General features: G+C 32.9%; 2 protein-coding genes and 1 long non-coding RNA gene across 4 annotated transcripts; all 3 read right to left on the bottom strand.

The window, feature by feature from the left end:
* Positions 1-276: 276 nt before the first annotated feature.
* LOC137827944 (uncharacterized) lies at positions 277-4,504 on the bottom strand. 2 transcript variants are annotated; one of them, XM_068634325.1, is made up of 7 exons: positions 3,606-4,504; positions 1,975-2,110; positions 1,784-1,837; positions 1,606-1,697; positions 1,003-1,238; positions 656-829; positions 277-572 (listed from the first exon to the last, which is right to left on the bottom strand). In XM_068634325.1, the coding sequence occupies exons 1-7, from the start codon at positions 4,250-4,252 to the stop codon at positions 460-462; spliced, it is 1,452 nt and encodes a 483-aa protein (XP_068490426.1). In that variant the 5' UTR covers positions 4,253-4,504; the 3' UTR covers positions 277-459. The 2 variants fall into 2 exon arrangements, with proteins under 2 accessions (XP_068490426.1, XP_068490427.1); XM_068634326.1 differs by having other exon boundaries at positions 1,975-2,107; positions 3,606-4,498.
* Positions 4,505-5,693: 1,189 nt separating this feature from the next.
* On the bottom strand, positions 5,694-8,223 carry LOC137828196 (uncharacterized). Its single transcript, XR_011083834.1, has 2 exons — positions 7,766-8,223; positions 5,694-5,978 (listed from the first exon to the last, which is right to left on the bottom strand). It is a non-coding gene; the product is annotated as an uncharacterized lncRNA (long non-coding RNA).
* Positions 8,224-16,529: 8,306 nt separating this feature from the next.
* Positions 16,530-19,302, bottom strand: LOC137828402 (GABA transporter 1-like). Its single transcript, XM_068634962.1, has 7 exons — positions 18,768-19,302; positions 18,411-18,641; positions 18,002-18,099; positions 17,715-17,901; positions 17,492-17,622; positions 17,080-17,313; positions 16,530-16,999 (listed from the first exon to the last, which is right to left on the bottom strand). Exons 1-7 carry the CDS (start codon positions 18,889-18,891, stop codon positions 16,619-16,621), a joined length of 1,386 nt encoding a protein of 461 aa, XP_068491063.1. The 5' UTR covers positions 18,892-19,302; the 3' UTR covers positions 16,530-16,618.
* Between the last annotated feature and the right edge of the window lie 676 nt (positions 19,303-19,978).

Raw genomic sequence — 19,978 nt, 5'->3', positions numbered from 1 at the left:
TTTATTTGTATATGATGGATGTTTATTTCTTTTATATATACACTTGCTTTGTATTTATATATGTATATGCATTCTATTTTTACTTCTTTGTAATTCATACTATACATCCTAATTAAATTTAGAAACACTTTCTCACCTCCTATAAATTGATTCGAGTTCAAATTAACTAATTATCTTTCTTTATATAAGTTAATAATTAATACATTTTTGGCGAATATCTCAAATGTGTAATTTTAAAAATAATTCATTTTTAAACTTAATAAATAAGTAACGGTGTGGAGTTAAATTTCCTAGTGTTAAAAACTAGTTAAGTTACATTTGCATTCCCTCTTCAGTACAGTGAATCAGTCGTGCGAGGTTAATAAATACATTATGGTCACAGGTAAAGCTTCAATTGAGAAAAAACAAAACACGTGAAAAACAAGGGATGTAATCTGATTACAAGAAAATCATACACAATTAACTAGGAAGCTGATGCTCCACTCTACCGGTTTGCTCGATCAAAGTGCCAACTTGATCTCCACATAAAGCTCTTGAAACATTCCCTGGTTCAAGCATGTTGAAAACTACAACTGAAGAAAAAAAACTGCCTCAGAAAAAAAAGGGGGTTTAAAGGATGATTACCAATGAAACAAAACAGAGAGAAAATACCAACCAGGTATTCCATTCTCTTCACAATATGCCAGTGCCATCGTATCCATGGTTGCGACGCCCCTAGAAACGACTTCCCTAAAGGAAATTCGATCAAGGGTTGCATTATCATTGCCCGGATGGCAGTCAAAAAAGACACCATTCACATTAGTACCTTTCAGAACCGCATCAGCATTAACTGGAAAAAAAATACATAGTTGGAAGACTCAAAATTCATTCCTACCTCAAGCATCAAGCATTGAATACTGATGTGAGCAACAGTGCTAGTGTATTATAGAGCACATGATTAGGACTGACTTTATAACATAAAACAAAATATTAAGATCCCAAAGCAAAAGTTTAAGGTCATACTCTCAGAAGCTCTGAGAACTGCAGCTGTATCGGTGGTAAAAAGTGGATTTCCTATGCCAGCACCAACACCACCAAATATGACGACCCTTCCTTTCTCAAGGTGTCTAATAGATCGTTGCCTGCTATATGGTTCAGCAACCTCAGGCATCGAGAATGCACTCTGAACACGTGCCTGGACACCCAGCTTCTCCAAAGCAGATTGAAGTAAAATAGAATTCATGACTGTTGCCATCATTCTTGTTTTTACAGAAAATAATATTTAGCCAGGATGAAATCAAACATCTGGGGGCAGTGGGGCTATTATTCCATTTTATCAATTGTCAATTTTAAATAACATAGTAAAATAAAAAGCAGGTTGTAGTGTAAGTTAATATCACAACCCATTATGAACATCTTAACACTAAAAAAAACTATCTTACTCTTAATCAAAACCCAGTTATAATTTTCTCAAACTCATCCTATACTTTATACGAATAGAGCCTCACAAAATACAATCAATGAAAGAAAAAATTGGGTTGATCAGTATAAATAACTTCATAAAAAAATAATCAATCAAGGACAACATGTATGTATTATTGCTAACAAAGCACTAAAACCACTTACCCTATTTGGTATGCCGTAGGTCTATCCAACCCTGTAGCAGATACCCATGCATCTCCACAAAAGAAGTTACTACCACCAACAACAATGGCTACCTATAGAATTTAGCTTCAGGCAACGTTAACACAAACTAACAGGCTGCATAAAAAAATTATTGAGCACTAAAGAAGGTAATGAATACCTCCACCCCAAGGCGGCAAGCTGTTGCCACTTCCCTAGCAATCTGCATTGCCACCTAATGATGGAAGGAAGCAGTTGAATTGCAGTTTCCAGTTAAGTATCTAAGAGTAGGAAGTGCAATCTATTCATTCAAATATCCTCAACAACCAATATCCAATGAATGTTTAATAGAACCAAAAACAAAACTGGCACCTTGGGGTCAATATTCTGGCCGTTTCCAGCCAGTGCAGAGCCACTAATTTTAAACAGAACTCTCTGCCATTTCAGATTTGACTCCGGTTTTGTTTTAAGGTTGTTTGCCACGACACCGTTGTTAGGGCCATATCTGCTGACAGAATCAACACAAACAATCAGGGCCATGCCAACATATCTTACACCATAACACATCAAGAACAGCCAACTATTAATTGAAGCAACAAGAAGAATTATAAAACATGTCCTGTAACACCATCAAGAACAAGAGACTGACTACACCAAGTTTACAAGAACAATCAAACCTTGTCTTTGTTGTAGATAATTCAGTTAGTGTTGTATGTTAGTTAGGTAGTTAGTGGGCTGTTGGCTAACTGCTTATAATAGTTCTATAAAATAGTAATGATGTATTGTGATACATGTGTGTGAAATGTAAAGTTTCAGATTCAGTAACCATATCTCTAGTTCTCTTTCCCTTTTCTTCTCTAACAAGTGGTGCTATTTTGATTGCGGACCTATGTGTGTTGCCCACTAAGCTTCTAAGGTGTTCTGCTGTGCGAGAAGAGAAACCCACCCTTCCTGTGTGGGTTTTCTATCTGTTTTGCTCTGTTGACAGGGACAGTCGATATCTTTTGAGCAAGCTATCAAGGAACCTAAATGAAAGGCAGAAATGGAGGAGCTGAGGGCAATATAGAAAAACCACTCAATGGGAGCTTGTCAAGCCTATGTCAAGGGCACTTTAGGATATGGGTTGCTGTTTTCAAAACATGACAGAAAGATTTCTGATGAAGTATTTGGCTATTGTGATTCAAATTGGTGTGGTGATAAATATGACAGGAAAAGTACAGCAGGTATGTGTTTATGATGTGTGGAGCTCCTATTTCACGGTGTTCTAAGAAGGAGTCAGTGGTGGCATTGTCTTCATGTGAGGCTGAATACATTGCAGCCTCAATGGGAACTTGTCAAGCCTTCAGGCTTGCGAACTTGATGACAGAAATGAAAATTGGAAGAAAAGAGCCTATGAAGATGGTAGTAGATAACAAGTCAGCTATAAGCTTGGCTAAACGTCTTATTGCTCATGGAAGGAGCAAGCATATTGAAACAAGATTTCACTTCCTAAGGGATGAAGTCGGTAAAGGGAAATTGGAGTTAAAATATTGCAGTACCAATGAAAAAGTGGCTGACATTTTAACTAAACCTTCCAAAGTTGACAGACTCAAGCTGATTAGAGAGATGATAGTAGTGGTGTCTATTACTAATCTGAATTAAGGGAAAGTGACGTAGATAATTCATTTAGTCTTATATGTCAGTTAGAGTCGATTGCTAACTACTCTGCTTATATTAGTTTATAAATAGTAGTGATGTATGTGTGAAATGTAAAATTTCAGATTGGATCACCATATCTCTTGTTCTCTTTCCCTTTGTTTTCTCTATTCTTATGAGTGTATTTGTTCGGTTTCCCTTTTCTTCTCTGTTCTCGTGAGTGTGTTTAGTGTGTTCTAACAGTCTTAGTGGGTTGAGTTTGCTACACATACCAAACACATCGATGCATTGTACAACATTTACGGACCCAAAATGCATAAGCACAACCAAGAACTAACATAATAGGTGATTTAATCAAAAACTGAGACCTGTTCTTGGTTTGTCTAGCCATAGAAGAGGAATTAACATCAGCAGCACTAGTGTCAACAATAGCTTCAATTTTATTAAACCAATGCCAGTGACTAGTGTCAATGCCATCACTTCCAATTCTCTGAAGCTCCACCTTATACCTCTTCTTCAAATTATCAATCTTATTCTTACATTGCTCCACGCTCTTCTGATGCTTCACCTCTCCGCCACACCGTTCCCCCACCGCCTCCGCCACCTCCTCCCAGTCACGGCCACGGAGGTTGCCGCGGTTCAGCTGGTTGAACTTATCCGTGTACGCCTCCAATAGACACGCGATCGCCGTGTCGCTCCAATCTTCTCTATCCTTCCGATAATCGCTGCCGCGGCGGAAAGTACCATCGGTTTTCGAATCTGAATGGGCGGCAGATTTGAGCTTCTTGTTGTGGTAGTAAGAACTGCCGGCGGCGGAGGCGCGTTTGGAGCCGGATTTGGCGGAGTCGTCAGAGAAGGAGGAGTGGGGGTAGTAATCGGCGGTGACGGAATCGGCGGCGAGGAGAGTGGTGAGGCTAGAAGAGGAAGAGGAAGGGAAGTGGTGGAGCGTGGGCGCGTGGATGTGAGGCTGCGCGTGGGAGGGAGAGTCGAGGAGGGGAAAGTCTTCGGTGGCCATTAACAGAAAGAGTGATTGGGGTTCGGTAGGATTAGGGTTTGTGACGGAGGAAACAGAGACGACGTTATGACGGAGGCTGTAACGATTTCCGTCATCAAACTGTTCGGTTAAGGGTTGAGTTGTTTGTTGCCGCTCAGTTCTGTTCTGTTCTCGTTCTGTGTTTTAACAGATAAACAGATAAACCAAAACGAAGGTGTAACGAAACCCTACGCAGGCAATCCAAAACACTCATAGCGATGACAAACTATTTGTAAAACCATTCTCTATTCCCTTTATTAATTTCATCATAAATATTTCTTTTAATTTTCTTACACTTACTTATATTTTTAATATATCACCTTTATTTATTTTTTTATTCTTTAAGAAAAAATTATTGCTTTTTATTTTTAAAATAATATAACTTTTTTCTACTATACTTTTGTTTTCATTTATAATAGGTAATTTATTTAAAATTACATTAAATATAGAAAAAAATTCTACGTAATATTTTATAGAAAGAAAAGAAATATTATCTAATATATATCTATATGCTAATTTATAAAGAGGTAACAATTTTCATAATTAATTTTTATGTACACTTTTTTTCATAAGTAATAATCTATAGGATAGATTTACTCTTATAGTTTTAATAACTGTTTGTTATCATGCTATATTTTATTTTTTGTGATAACTTTTTTTATAACATAAAGTATGGATACACAAACGTGTTATGGTGTCTAAGTTTTCAGTAATTATCTATATTATGTCATTATAGAAGAGCTTTCACTAGTTGTTATTTATATCATTATATAATTTTTAAACATTTTTGTATTATACTATTTTTTTCAATAAAAAAAATAGTATAATGATATAATTATTATGTTCGCGTACACAATTTTTGAATTGCTCTACAAGCTTCAAAATTATCAATCAAATCATATATAGACAAAACTGTGGTTAAACTTCAATTTAAAAACAAAATTTCAGTATTTCTAGTGCGACCACTAACAAATCACTCGTCCAAACACCTATCCATATTCATTTCATTTTATACCTACAAACAAATTACCCATCTATTAATGTCTATCAATAGTAATAATATAAGACAGGAATTAATATAAGTATAAATTTTTAATTATGAATTAAGATAATAAGATCAAACTTTTTAACAAGTTTCTTATTAAATTTGACTGTAAACTTTTTGGATAAATTTTAAATATAAAATGAATTTACTTTAAACTCAATTTTATTTAATTTTAAAAAAAAAAGATAATCGAAAATCAAATTTACAGGAGATCGCAAACACTACCTACTAAGTTCTATCCCTTATAATAAAAATGGATAATAATCTTATCACTGACGTTGTGGCTTGATTTCGTAAGCTACCTTTTCTTCCATAAATTGCATGAAAAGGAAGATGCCGTGGGATTAAAAAACCCACATGAATTATAGAAAGCTGCTATTTGAGAAGAAAAACGAGAAAGAATCGATGCTATTATTAGATGTCAAAGAAAATATGTACCAATTCAACAACTTTTGGTAATGAAACAAACGTTGATTCATACTGAGATGAGTATTAACATAGCACTGTATAATCTAATGAGAATTTCTGTTCATCGCCTGAAGCTCAGTGATTATCATTATCAGAAGGCCTTCTCTCATCACCGGGAGACCCTCCTCGACCCTTCCTCTCATTCCACCTGGCCCAAACCCATGTTGAAATCGCGATCGTTCCTAACGCGTAAATCTAGAATCAAATAAAGTAAACTTGTGAGAAAATGCAAATGGACTTAACATCACAGTGAACAAGGACAACAGCATTACACAAACTCTTCCACGGATATATTGTCTCTGGTCAGCTCATCACGGAATATCCTAATTGGTCAAATCAATGAACAGAAAGCTAGCAACTTGGAAGCTTATGCATATACAGAATAGTGAAATACATACATAAAGCAAAAGTCGAATGTAGTTCTCAACAAAAATAAATTAGAATCAGCTGATGTGGTATTTACAAAAAATCCACTGGATTAAATACGTTACTCTCAGACCAGAAGTCATATCAAGATTAAAATGTATATTCCAGTCATACCTAAGGAATGAGAAGTATAAGAAAGAATAATATATGAAAATGAGAAAAAATCAGAGCTAACTAAACAGGCAAGACAGATAGAGAATGCCCACTAGAGCAATTCTGGCTAGAGAGGGAGGAGGGAAAACTGTCGTGTAACCATTTGCAGGGACTTCCTTCAAACTTCACCATGACACGACCACTGTCAGCTAAATTAAACTGAAAATCAAACGGAAAGGTCTCAGTCTAATAAGTCTAACCCAATAACCCTTTTCCCATTGGATATATGCTACATCTTTCTGAACTTAGAAACCGATGAGCTCTTATTCCAACACTTTTTGGCTGCCTTTCAGTCTTCTCGACAGTGTGCAAGGAAATTTAGGGAAAAATCTAAGTGAATCTATCTGAGCTGTTACAATATATACACAGTGACGAGACGACAGCTGTGAAGATCCTAGAATCAAAGGATATTCAAATTGCATAGATCAGTTGCGATATTATGATCCCATCCAAGGTGAATTTGATTACAATAATATCAAGTACAACTGGACTATTTGATTGGATATCAGAACAGAACGTCGACTTCTTAACAGAAGCTTGTGCGATTATTCCTTAACTACGCAGGAATATAAACCCAAATGGGTGGAAACGTATAGGCCAAGATTTCCAGGTTTAGAGATGCTGGTGGATTGGTACAGTAAGCACGTAATTCCAGATACCAAACCATGCATATACATTGACAATGATAAATATCAGAACAGAACTAATACAACCTTTTTAATAATATTGCCAGGATTTATTGTTTTCAGACATTAAAAGCCCTCGCAATAGAATTCTAAAAAACAAGCCCCTTAATACTTAAAATAACTAGCTAAATCCTATAGAAACAAAGCTCACAAAAAAATGACACGACCCTTGCAATAATTATAATATTTTTTTATAAAAGTGTCTAGAAGTATTTAGCCAAGAATATGTATCATGCCAAAAAAAACAGACATTAGTTTACAAAATCCACTGAACCATATTTTGACTATACAACCATGACATTTCCTAATTCCAAGATTTGCGCTTATAATGACCTTATGACAGCTGAGCGTAAAAGAACATTTCAATTATTCATGGCTACTTATATAAGATGTTGAAACACAGGTACAGAAATAAAAGACAAAATAGAATCCAATGCCAGAAGAATATTTCAGTCATCCAAATCCTAATTAAGCACGTGGAAGTATAAAATCTTGCAAAATTTCACGGATGTAAATTAATCTTGAGGCAAAGTACAATTCAAAGATTGAGGGACCACCGAAGCAATTTCCACCGTTAATTTGACTATTAACTAAATTTCAGAAAAAGGAATCTCGTGAATTCAAACAATAATTGTCGCAGGCTCTAAGAGAAATATCAAATCCTAATATGACATATGTGAGTGGAATCTAAGACTTAGAAAGACAAACAATGAATACCTGCCAGAGTAAAAGAGGATTGGTAGTTCTGGCGGCGGGAGAGTTGGAAGCATCGATTTCAGCCTGCAGAGGCGTGGAAGAAACCAGCGCAGCTTGGGTTTTGGGAAAACGTACAACGTTGCTTTTCAGGTTGGGAGCCTCATCCCGAGGGTTGGATTGCGGAGGTGGAGGTGGAGGTGAAGGTTGAGGTTGTAAAGGGAGAAAAGGAAACTGAAAATGGATTTTAGGGAACAAAGAGAAGAGATTTGGTGGGGAGTGTTTGGGTGGCTGTTCTTCCGTGTCTGTGTTCATTGTTGAAAGGACGGAGAAAGCAATGTTGAAAGGACGAAGAAAGCAATGAAAAGAAAAGAGAAAACCCTAACGCCTATATATAGAGAGAGCATGAGGTTTGAATGGTTGAGAAAGTGTAAGAAGAGTGTGGGTTTAGGTTTGTTACAACGTCATCCGTTGCAACCGTCACTTCATCACACTGTTATGCCCTTCCTATCTAGCCAACTAATTTTATTCAAGTTAAACTAAATCATAATTATATTAAAAACTATATTTTTAATTTTTAAAATATACTGAATTTTGGTTCTAGTCTAAAATTGTGTAAATTATGATTTTTTTTATCCAAAAAAATATCCTTCATTTTTATTACTCCACAATTTCAAATTAATATTTATAATTTCTAATATTAATCTTAGGATAAAAAAAAATTGTTTTTATGGTGTTAAGAGTTTTCTTTTTCAGTGTAATACGGTGACACTATTATATCATAATATCATTACGTATCACTTGAAATGTCATTTGGATTTTTTGGATTTTAATTGAATAATTTAAACTAATTTTCAATGTTCATTTCCACTGAGATATCAACTTCATTACAATTAAACCCGGCTTAATTTCATAATTAAAAAATAAACACATATTTATTTCAAGACAAGAATAATAGCTAATAACACATAATATTAAGAATAAAAAGTATTTGTTTCCAGTTTTGGAAGAACCAACCCAAATAGAAAATTAACGAGATGAAAATCAAAACTCACTCACTCCAGAAAAACTAAAAATATATTTAAATATGTATACTCTATTAAATACAAATGTATACTTTTTATAGTAACATTGTGTTAATTAAGTTGTATATTTATAGTAATTAATCAATTTATCCAAGTTAATGTTAGTATATTTAGAGCGTACTTTAATTAATTTTATGAATTACTTTTATAATTCTAAAATAATTATTAAATATAAATTAATTTAAAAAAATAAAATAAGTGGTTACTATATTGATTAAAATAGATATTATTTTAGAGACAAAAATTATTAGTATCAGAATTTCAATTACTAATAAGAACTTATAAATTAAATTTTAAATTAGTATATAATTAATTATCAAGATTATATCTATCAACTTGATTTTATATTAATTATTAATTAAAATTTTAATAATTAATTAAATATCGATTTAAAAATTAATTTATAAATTTTATTAATAATAGAAATTATTTTATATATCAATAATATTTTTGTGTTTAAAATAATATAAAATTTAGTTAATATAGTAATTTTTTTGAAAAAAAATTAATTTTTATTTAATGATTGTATGGTAGTGTATTAACTTATAATTTATAATATTTTTATTTATTTTACTTTTATTTTTACTAATTTGATTTTTTATCTCAAATGATTAAATAGGTCTTTTTATATTATATTATATTTATTAACTTATTCATCAAATATTTTCCATTCAATCATTGCAAGTTCTGAAATTCCCAAATCTCATTTTAATTAATTATATTTTTTATAAATAAGTATAATTATGTGATAATGTTATAAATATATTAGAAACAAAACATATAAATATAACATATTATATTAATAAAATTATCATCTTATAAATTCGGCTTGGATTGATTATTAAAATTTACTAATCCAATAAAATATCTTAGTTTCAAAAATTATTATTCAGTATAGTTTTCCATTTTTTTCAATAAAATAATGTCTTGCATAATTGATTGCTAATGTGTTTTAATATAGCTTAATGCTACCATACAACTTTTACTTAGTTGATTGTTTACTATTTTAATATATAGTTCGATTTTATGACGTGATATCTTGTATATCTTATTGCTCATGTTTTTTCAGTGTTGCTCAATGTTACGAGGCAATGTCTTGCATAATTGATCGCTTATAGTTTTTAGTGTAGTTCAATGCTATGACACGTTGCCTTTCATAACTAATTGTTGACATTTTTTATGTAGTTAATGTTATTATAGAATTTTATTATTGAATTCCTTTATTAGGAAACTCGATGATTATACTAAATAAAATACAATATTTTTTTATGAAGTACAGTAGTTTATTAATAAATAATTGTTTAAGGCATGGAGGACAAGTTAATAATGTTGAAGTTAATAATGTTGAAGTTAATAATGTTGAAGATCTAAAGTCAAACGAAAAATGCTTAGGCATGAATCAAAACTAAAAGTCCTCAAGTTGTAAAGTTGAACTAAAGATATTCAAGGTGTGGAATCAATCAAGAGATGTTCAAGACATAAAATTAAGTTAGAAATGATCAAGGTGTCACAACGAGATAAAGATATTCTAAGTGTGAAGTCGGACTAGAGATGTTCAAGATGTGAAGATGAGTTAGGGATGTTCTAGGAAAAACTAAACATGCTTAGTGAGTATAGCCAAGCTAGAGATGTTTTGGGCTTGAAGTTAGGTTAAACATGTTTAATGTGTATAGTCAAGTCATGAATGTTATGAGGTTAAAGTTGAATTAAACATGCTCAATGTGTGGAGGAAGGTTAGAAATGTTTTGTGCTAGAAATTGAGCTAAACAATTTTAATGTGTAGATATGAGATAGAGATGTTAAAGGTATGAGACTAAACTAATGAGCTCAAGGATCAAACATCCAATGATAGGTAAGTTGACAATTTGTTAAAAACAAGTCAACCCCTAAAAAGTGGTGTACCAAATATGTATTTTTCTTTTAAAAAAAATACAATCATGAGAAAAAATAAAATGTGTACTATACTAAAATTATTTAGTTAAACTATGTTGTGAGTGTAAAACTAATTAGTCACACTTTATTATTTATGAATATAGTTTTTCTATTTTACTAATATAAATAAACATAAGTATATGAAGTAATATGGACATTTTGTTTATGTAAAGTTTAGTAAGAATGACAAATAAACTCATCTTCATGAGTATTGACTTAACTCATCTCAATGTTAGTTTAAAAAAAATTAATTAGTCGCACTTTATCATGTATGAATATAATTTTTTTTTCACTATCTATGAATATTTTATTTTACAAATATAGATAAACACTAGCATATTAAGCAATATGGATATCTTGTCTACGTAAAGTTTACTAAAGAGTAGGGAAGAAAAATAAACTTGTCTCTGCAAATATTATCTTAACTCATTCCGAATTTGATCAAGAATCTCTGCATTGAGCGGACAAGAACGTAAGTATGAATAATACCCGATTTTTAAAATTGGTTATGGGGACGGATGCTCTCTCCCCATTCTCATGTTCGTCCTTATTTAAATTATCAATACATCCTTAGTTTATTATGTAACCTAAAAGACTTGTTTTCATTATTCTTTTTGATCCTTTGTTTTTTTATTTGAATAATCTTTATTTTACTACACAATTTTTCATTCTCTCTTTGAATTATTCTATTTATTCAATATCCATCAAGTTCACTCATAATCTTAAGGCATTTTCTCTTTTATCACAACCTTAAGTACACATTTTTTCCCTTTTTGTGATTTTCTTCAAAATTATGTATTGCATTTCAGAAAACATAAACCTCAAATTTATTGAATTAACATTTTTAGGACACGCATTTGATCATTTTTACTTCTTTTAAATGTTTTTATTTATTTTTTATCACATGAGGATGTCTAACTAACAATTTCGAGTATTTAACTATGAAAACCCTTATTTTATTAAGTAACCTAAAATACTTATCTTTTATTTTTCTTTGGTTCTTAAACCTAAACTCGCATCGTCCTGTTGTCATCCTTACTAAGAAGGAGATTCATGACTTGTCTAGTCAATTTTTTTTATCAAATTTATGCACCTCACCTTCATTTTGAAATAACGTAGGTGTGACTACGCCCATACATTGAGAGGCACACTTACAAAGAAAATATGATATGTTCACTTATAGGAGTATGACTAAAACCATAAGAATGTGAGAGGTACATTAGAAGATAAGCTTGCATTAAAGTTTGCTCGCATAGGTATGAAAGACACACTAGTAGATAAAATTGCATGAAGTTAACTCACAAAGGTGTATAAGGTGCATTAGTTGAGAAAATGTGTGAGAGGTTTACCCATATGAGTGTTGCTAAGACCACATGGGAGTGAAAGATGTACTAGTATAGAAAATTGTATCAGACATTCGTCCACGGGATTGTGGTTATTCCCAAAAGGATGTGAGAGACATGCTAGTATAGGAAATTTATTAGAAATGTGTGTCCACAGGGGTGTGGGAGGTGCTCTAGTATAGAAAATTGCATAAGAAGCGTTGTTGCACCCACATGAATGTAAGAGGCATGCAAGAATAAAAAGTTTCATGAGAGGTTGGCCCACAAAGTTGTAATTGTACCTAATGAGAGACACACTAGTAGAGAAAGTTTGCCTACATAGGTTTTGTTGAGCACATATGGGTGTGAAAGGTGCATTAGTAGAGAAAATTGCATTATATATTCTCCTTCAAGTTTGTGGTTGTGTCCATATGAGTGTAAGAGGGTGTTAATGGAGAAAAAATGCATAAGAGATTTACTTACGAGGTGTAGTTACAACCACAAGGGTGTGAAAAATTGTTGCTTGATAATGATATAGAAGAGAGCAGATGTTAATTGATTTGTGTGTTCATGAAAAGTTTTACCAATACCTCACGATGAACATAAAATATTCTTACTGAAAGTTTAATGTTTTTCGGTCAAGTTCATTAATGAGGTGGAATCTTTGATCTTTTTATGTGGATAATGATGAGGAGTGATCATATGGATGTTTGTGGGTTGGGTTGGATAGAATTTGGGCAAACTCATTACTCAACCTACTAAAAAAATATCAGGTTGGGTGGAATGGATTGTGTTAGGTCAATTGAGTCCAAATATTGAAAAACTTTCTCTTTTTCTTGTTAAAAGTTGTAATTTTCAAGCATAACCGAAATGAATATTAACACAATCCTTACAAAAATTAATTCAAGATTTCAAGTCATAACAAGTATGTATAAACTAAATCAAAATGTGAACAGAAAAATATAACATAATTTATCCATAACACAAATATAAGAGTGGTATCAAGTTAACTCTTGGGTCAGTCGTACTAAACCCATCACCTAACCCGTATAAGAGTGAGTTAGTTTGGGTTTGGTTGAGTTTGACCCAACCAAAATGAAACTCAACACAATCTAATTGGGTTGGATTAGGTCGAATTGGATTATCCACTAATACACAAAATACATTAAATGACGACTTATTATGATGGTTTATTTTACCTGTCATAATAAGTGAAGCGGTGGCACAGTGGTAATTATAAGAGAATTTATTATATCATTCATCAAAGGAACCATCATAGTAAATATATTTTATATTTGTTAATATAACACCTGTCAAAGTTAATTATTTTAGGATTGTTTTTTTCTTACTAGCTCACCTTTCCTTTCCTCCATCAACATTGTCTCCACCAATACTCTCGCTCATGTTTTTTGCTCACATTTTTCTGCTCTCTCTGCCTCTGCCTAAGTTCAGGTTCTCTAATCTTTCTTTTTTCCTAATTTCAGTTTTACCCTAATTTCTCATGTGTTATTTATGTTTGTGATGTCTCAAATAGATTCTCAAAGCGTTAAAGAGGCATTCAAGGCCTTTGCATCTCTATGAAATTCGTGTATTTGTGTGTTCTCTCTGAAATTCGTCAAAATTCTTTTGTCAAATCTTCCAAGGCCTTCACATTACGCTCAACAGGTATCTTTTGTTGAAAAATATTATTCTATTACAAAATGTTAGTATGTAATAAATTTAATTTAATTCGGGATCAGAGGAGTCGAAGGTAGGGGAGAGGAGGATGGAGCGGTAGGTGTAGGGGAAGGAGTGGATGGAGATGCAGTGTTGGGAGAGGAGGGCGAAGTAGGCGTTCGCGGGATCGTCGAGAAGGGAGTGGCGAGGAGGCGACGTGTGGCGGATATGAGGATGGGGGAGGCGCGAAAGGTGCGTTTGGAGGGAGAGGAGGGCGAAGTAGGCGTTGGTGAGGTTGTCGAGAAGGGCAGTGGTGAAAAGGCGACACATGGCGGAGATGAGGGTGGGGGAGGCGCGGAAAGTATGTTTGGAGGGGATGGATTTGTTCAAATTTATGGTAAGTGAAAGGAGCAAATATTTTCACTTTTTCACTTTTCCTTTTTTTATTTTTCTCTACTCCAAAAGATTTTAAGATCAAATAAGATTTTCACAAATATTTTTAATATATCAGTAGTAATGACCTAATGATGAGATTTCTTTTATTTTCATTGAAATATGACCATTTGAACCTTTTGCATTGATTTTTGGTACCTTTTGAATGTTGTCATATTTAACTATAAAACAATTATTAGGAGAGGTTATTTTACACTTCTATATTAGAGTTATGTAACAATTTAGATTGGATTTAGTAAAGGAGAGTTAATCACTTTCACGTGGCAATTAAATTTTGTTGGAAAAAACTTCTATATGTAAGAAAATTGGACCATGTGTGTTTTTTAGTCATAAAACTTACAAAAGGATGACAGATGCATAAAGAAATCTGCATTTTGTCATCTGTTATATTTTTATTACACTTAAGTGACTTGGTCATTTCTACAAAGTCCTTTAAAGGGGAATGTCCAATTTCTTCATCTAACTTTGAAGTTAATATTGCATTGTATAGTCTTTAAACTAGAAAATTTAATTTAAGCATAATAATTTTTGTCACAACTTCCAAACATAATTTGGGAATAATAACTATTAAAGTTGAATGAATAGTGAATTTGAAGAAAGAAAACACCTATATTATTTAAATAATGTTTTAGGTAATAAAAATAAAAATTATCCTATTCAAATTGAGAATTTGAAAGTTTTTCGAAATGTGGTTATTATGCAGGATACGTTATGCAAGTAGGAAAATGAATACATCATAAAAGAATTAAAAACAATACACTTTTTATGACGGTTATTGTTAAAACTATCATAAAAATATTATATCTTAGAATTGATTTGCCTTTAACCATCATAGAAAATAGCGCATTCTATGACAGTTAAAATATTATCTATCATAGAAAATAACACATTTTATGATGGTTAAAACAATGTGTCATAGAAAGTAATAATTTCTATGACGGATGTATTTTTAACAGTTATAGAATATGTTATTTTTTATGATGGTTAGAGACAAACTAGTCATAAAAAGTGATATGTCGTCTATATCTATGATGGGTCTAAAACTGACATAAAAATATATATTTTAATTGTCATAAAAATTGTTTTCTCCATTAGTGAACCCAATGAACATTCCTAAGTGATCATAACACCAAATAGAGGCCAACTTGCAAATAACAGTCCGATGCACTCAAGTAAGTGCATAAAAGTATAATGAACAAAACATAAACAATATTGAGAATGAGTTCTAGTACCTCTTCGTGTGATAGATAATGTCATAATATATGGATCTTTTCAATAAGACAGAATAATCTTCTTGATGAAAATAGTTTAGAGATAGTATTAAAGATAACTGAATTTATTTTATATCATCTCTTATTTGATATTGAATTGATTCTCATAGTAATTACTAATTTGAACTACAAGATAGAATTCCAACATATGGGTTGTTAAATACCTTTATTTAACATCAATACATAAAATAAGAGTTTCCAAATGTAATCTTCCCTGATTTACATGAACAGATTCAAACAATGTATTTACTGGATTTTCAATACTCAAGTCAATATTTACACGAGGAGAAGAATGAGTGTGTAAAAGTTGGAGTCTCCCTCGGTTTTCTATAAGTTACATAATTGCTTCTTATATGTAGGTGTGAGAAATGCTTCAAGGGGTGAATCTTGTGAATTTCATTGTAAAGTTACATAAAGGTTTGGCCTAGTGCTTCTGATATGTATTGAGATTTGTACAGTAGTAGAATATTCTTGATGTTTAGCTTTGTGGATCAACTATTCAGTTTGGTGATATTAGGTCAACATATTGATCTGATTCATTATTGTGGGTCTAGAAAGGAATCCAGGAGAACCTCTTTCATTTCACATACATGCAATGTTCTTTGGAAGATGTGAATTCTATGTTTTCTATTTCTTGGATCGTAAGTTTGAAATTGTTACTATGTTGTCAGCTTTGAGTATTCGTGCTTAGTCTATCATTATTGGTATATGGTACAGTGTTGTAACACTTAGAATCCAGTATGATTGTGTATGTGCTTTTGGGCATTCTTAATGAATGATCTATTGATCTTTTGACCAAGAAAAACAACGTCCTCTGTTATTGAGCCAATTCCTCTTACTACTTTATTCCTTTTTAGATTGTTTTTCACTCAACATAATGTCTTAAATAATTCAACTAAAATAATTACATCTTTGGCACCCACACAATGTTATGGGTTTACTACCACTAATCTAATAACATGTCACACGTTAAACAATAAACTGCACAGTTCTGTCTTGATAAACACTAAACCCCAGTAGTTATATACATGCTTTCCCCATAACCATAATGCTAATAAAACCAACACGGTTGAAAGAATTGCTTGATTTGAGATAACTAATAGACTTGCAATGAAACTTAGCACTGGTGTTTGTATTGTATGTATTGCTATAAATTTTCTACACATCTGCAAACAAATCATATGTTTTGGCATCAAGAACAATTTGTCTGATAGATGCTATTCCTCCAATTACAACTAAAATTGATGATGCTCCTGCAATCAATGTGTTCACCCAAAATGTAATGGAGTATTTTGAGGGCTTGAAAGTCATATTATAGAAAACCATAGGCAAAATGAAATCAAGAGGAATGCATCCAAATGCACCAAACAAGGCCATTATATCTGGAAAGAATGGCAACATTGCTGCTAAAACCGTGGCTGCTGCCACTGATAGTGACCGAAGTACCACCCTGGGCACAACGTTGCGCATGGAGAATTGTCCCATTTTAGGGTCTCCAAAAGTTGCTTCAAATATTTCATTTGTTGGTTGCAGATAAACCTGTAACATAACCAATCTATGGTTATTCATCATGCGAATTGCAAAATTGACAAATGTATATACCAAGAGGCTCTTCTTACCGCAGTCAGTGCCATCACTTGCAGAAGAATGAAAATATTAGTCATGAAGAAAAACCATTTGGGAAGCAAAAGCTTAGTCTCACCAATGAAATTAGAAAGAACTGAAGCACCAGATTCATTACCAAATGCCCAATACCCTGATATGGCCACACTAAAATAGGTGGTGGCTATAACAGAATAACAGACACACAGTCCTTTCAACATTTTGCCCTTCAAAGGAGGCGCCAAAGTTGCCTGCAAAGTGCAGAAAATTTCTACTTAGTGACTTGATATGATGCAGAGGTGTCTAATTGGTGCTTATTTTGTTAGAACTAAGCACAAGTTTTAAGTGAAGTGTCCATACTAAACTTTCTTTCATTGCATATCTAATATTTGTTTCTCTGAAGAATGAATACCAAGATGCTAAACTGACCTGTATTTCAGGAATGATTCCACTGGCATATGTGGTTGCAATGATCGAGATACCATTGAAGACACCAAAGAGTTGATCAGCATCAGAACCTCTAACAGAATAATGCCTAGGTGGCGCGTCTTTTGAGTGACCTGTGGTAGATACAATACAAGCAAGACATCAAGTTGATTACAAATTTCTGCTTAGGCTGCCAACACCATTGTGTTTTCCTTCATTTCCTTACCTATGTATATAGAACCCACAGTGACACATGTGGCATACAGAATACTGAGAATCAGAGAAATCAAATTAACGTGCCTCAGAGAGTGAAAGGATGGAAGTTGAGCCAAAAGCAGTGTTATGACTCCACATATAATAATAAATTGATAAAGCTTCATTGATCCCTCTGGGTGGTAGAGCTGGTAAATGAACTGCAAAATAGAAGAAAATGTAGCTTCTCAATACACCAAGTAACAAGAGAATGGGAAATTAAGAAACTGAAATGGCTGAATGACACTAGTGATTAATTACTTTGAGGCTCTTTCCTCCCACTAGAGGACCACCAATCACTGTGCCAAAGCATATGGCAAATTGAAGCGGGCCTACATAGTATTTTGCCCATCCAGGTCCTGCCACAACATTTAAATTATACCATTAGCTATGAATGCCACAAACCCATTTAAGCCACTCGCATCCTCCAGGTCAAAGAATAAAACCAATCAAAAAAGAAAGAAAACAGCAACTACTAACTAGTCTCTGCAAAGGGGAAAAGAAAAATCAGACAAGTAGCTCAATACCAACTAAATTAGAAGTGATTTTCCTTGGAACTATGAAAGTATATAGCATGCTGATCTTATGCCGCTTAAAAGAACAAGATAATTTCAGTGAAAAATGGGAGGTTTAAATTCATGAAATGAAGCGAAAGAGGGTGAAGAATCACCTAAAATATCTCTAGCCATGTCCCTGAACCGAAGCTGGCGACGCCCAAGCTGTGCATGATGTTCTAAGACCACAGATAAAAGGTTGTATGAATAGAATGTGATGACGGCTGCAAGGGTCAACCAAAGCACTCCTCCGACCCAACCCAACAGAGTGAAGGAGAAAGGAAGAGTAAGAAGAACCGGAGCCACAATAGATGTAGTCAAATGATACCCACAGTGCAACCATGATCCTACACACAACACCATAAGGTGGACAATTCATCAACAAACACCTTTTTCTCATCTTCATCGAAAAGTCAAATCAAAAGCTGTTATTTTTATCTTTGTTGATCAAGAACAAGGAAAAGCACCCTCACCTCGGGATACAAGAACAAACTTTGCCCCTGCATCTAGCTCTGACGGAGTAGAGTGATTGATGGCAAACCCCTTTTCACTGTCACTTGTATAGACTTCAGAGGAGCTGCGAGTAACATTTCCCATCTTTGTTCCCAGTTTCTCCCTCTGGTATGAAGCAGTTGTTGAGTGGTTTTTTGTTTTTTGTTTGGCTGCTGCAGCTAATATTGTAATCTGTATATGTATGCCTTGAGCTAATAATAATGATAAGAATCACAGTGTATGATCTCACACAGAGACAGATAAATAAGAAGGGATGCAAGTTGACAGGAATGTTGAAAAAGACCAAAATTAGTTTAGGTGCAGAAACATGATTGAGTCAGGGTGGTCAAAGAAGCATAACTACAGTGCGTTGGAAAATTATAATTTTGAATGGTTTATGCGACATTGACACACACATGTAACAACTTGGTTCATGATTAGTTTATTAGGAATGCTTAGAGTTTTGTGGCATTTTTTTTGTGAGGTGGGGCTAGGGTGCCAAGAAAGCATTAAGGTGGCTCCTCCAACACCAATTTTGAAGTCAATTTAATCAGCTGGACTCAAGTTATAGTATATATATATTTTAGATGCCACACTCTTCCGTATTTTTGCAACAAAGGTTGACCAGATCCAGCCTGTCACCATACTAACATTTTCATTTTCCACATGCTCACACCTCAGTTTTCTCTTTTCTTTCATCTTTCATGATTAGTAAAAGCATTCATGGTTAAACTTCAAACCAAAACTATTTTAAAGTTTTTTTCTAAATTAGTATAATTTTGTAGATTAAGAGTAAAATTTTTAAAAAAAATTATCAAAATAGATAAATCGAATTAAAGTAACACGATTTTAATAGGAAGAAGTTGTGTGGTAATTAGATTTCAACTAATTCACTTTATACAAATTCATTATTAATTAAAATTTGGAAATGTGACTTTACTTACCAATTTTTAAAATTTTACGTTAATTAACCTACAAAATTATTCTACTTTTTGTAAAAAAAAAAAATACATTTTAAATAACTATCTCATTTTATAAACTGCATTTTCTTAATTTTTTTTTCTTTGTTTAAATCCTTTTATGTGTGGTTTACTATCTAAAGATTGTTTAGTTTGATAGTTCCGTCCAATGAACAAAATGAGATAAAGTAGGTCAATTTGATTTTACTTTATTTAAGTATGTATTTGAAAAG

The sequence above is a fragment of the Phaseolus vulgaris genome, chromosome 7 (assembly GCF_000499845.2).
Source record: "Phaseolus vulgaris cultivar G19833 chromosome 7, P. vulgaris v2.0, whole genome shotgun sequence".
Classification (NCBI taxonomy): domain Eukaryota; kingdom Viridiplantae; phylum Streptophyta; class Magnoliopsida; order Fabales; family Fabaceae; genus Phaseolus; species Phaseolus vulgaris.
Note: the sequence above shows the minus strand (reverse complement) of the source record. Positions and strands in the feature narration are given on the sequence as shown.

What these genes read in the sequence shown, in the direction of transcription:
- LOC137827944 (XM_068634325.1), bottom strand. Translation starts at nt 4,252, where the DNA reads ATGGCCACCGAAGACTTTCCCCTCCTCGACTCTCCCTCCCACGCGCAG. An exon ending in GCTAGACAAACCAAGAACAG is followed by an intron (nt 2,111 to 3,605) that starts GTCTCAGTTTTT and finishes TGATTCTGTCAG; the next exon opens with CAGATATGGCCCTAACAACG. An exon ending in CTTGCCGCCTTGGGGTGGAG is followed by an intron (nt 1,698 to 1,783) that starts GTATTCATTACC and finishes TAAATTCTATAG; the next exon opens with GTAGCCATTGTTGTTGGTGG.
- LOC137828402 (XM_068634962.1), bottom strand. Translation starts at nt 18,891, where the DNA reads ATGGGAAATGTTACTCGCAGCTCCTCTGAAGTCTATACAAGTGACAGT. An exon ending in GTTTGTTCTTGTATCCCGAG is followed by an intron (nt 18,642 to 18,767) that starts GTGAGGGTGCTT and finishes TGTTGTGTGTAG; the next exon opens with GATCATGGTTGCACTGTGGG. An exon ending in TGGGAGGAAAGAGCCTCAAA is followed by an intron (nt 17,902 to 18,001) that starts GTAATTAATCAC and finishes TCTATTTTGCAG; the next exon opens with TTCATTTACCAGCTCTACCA.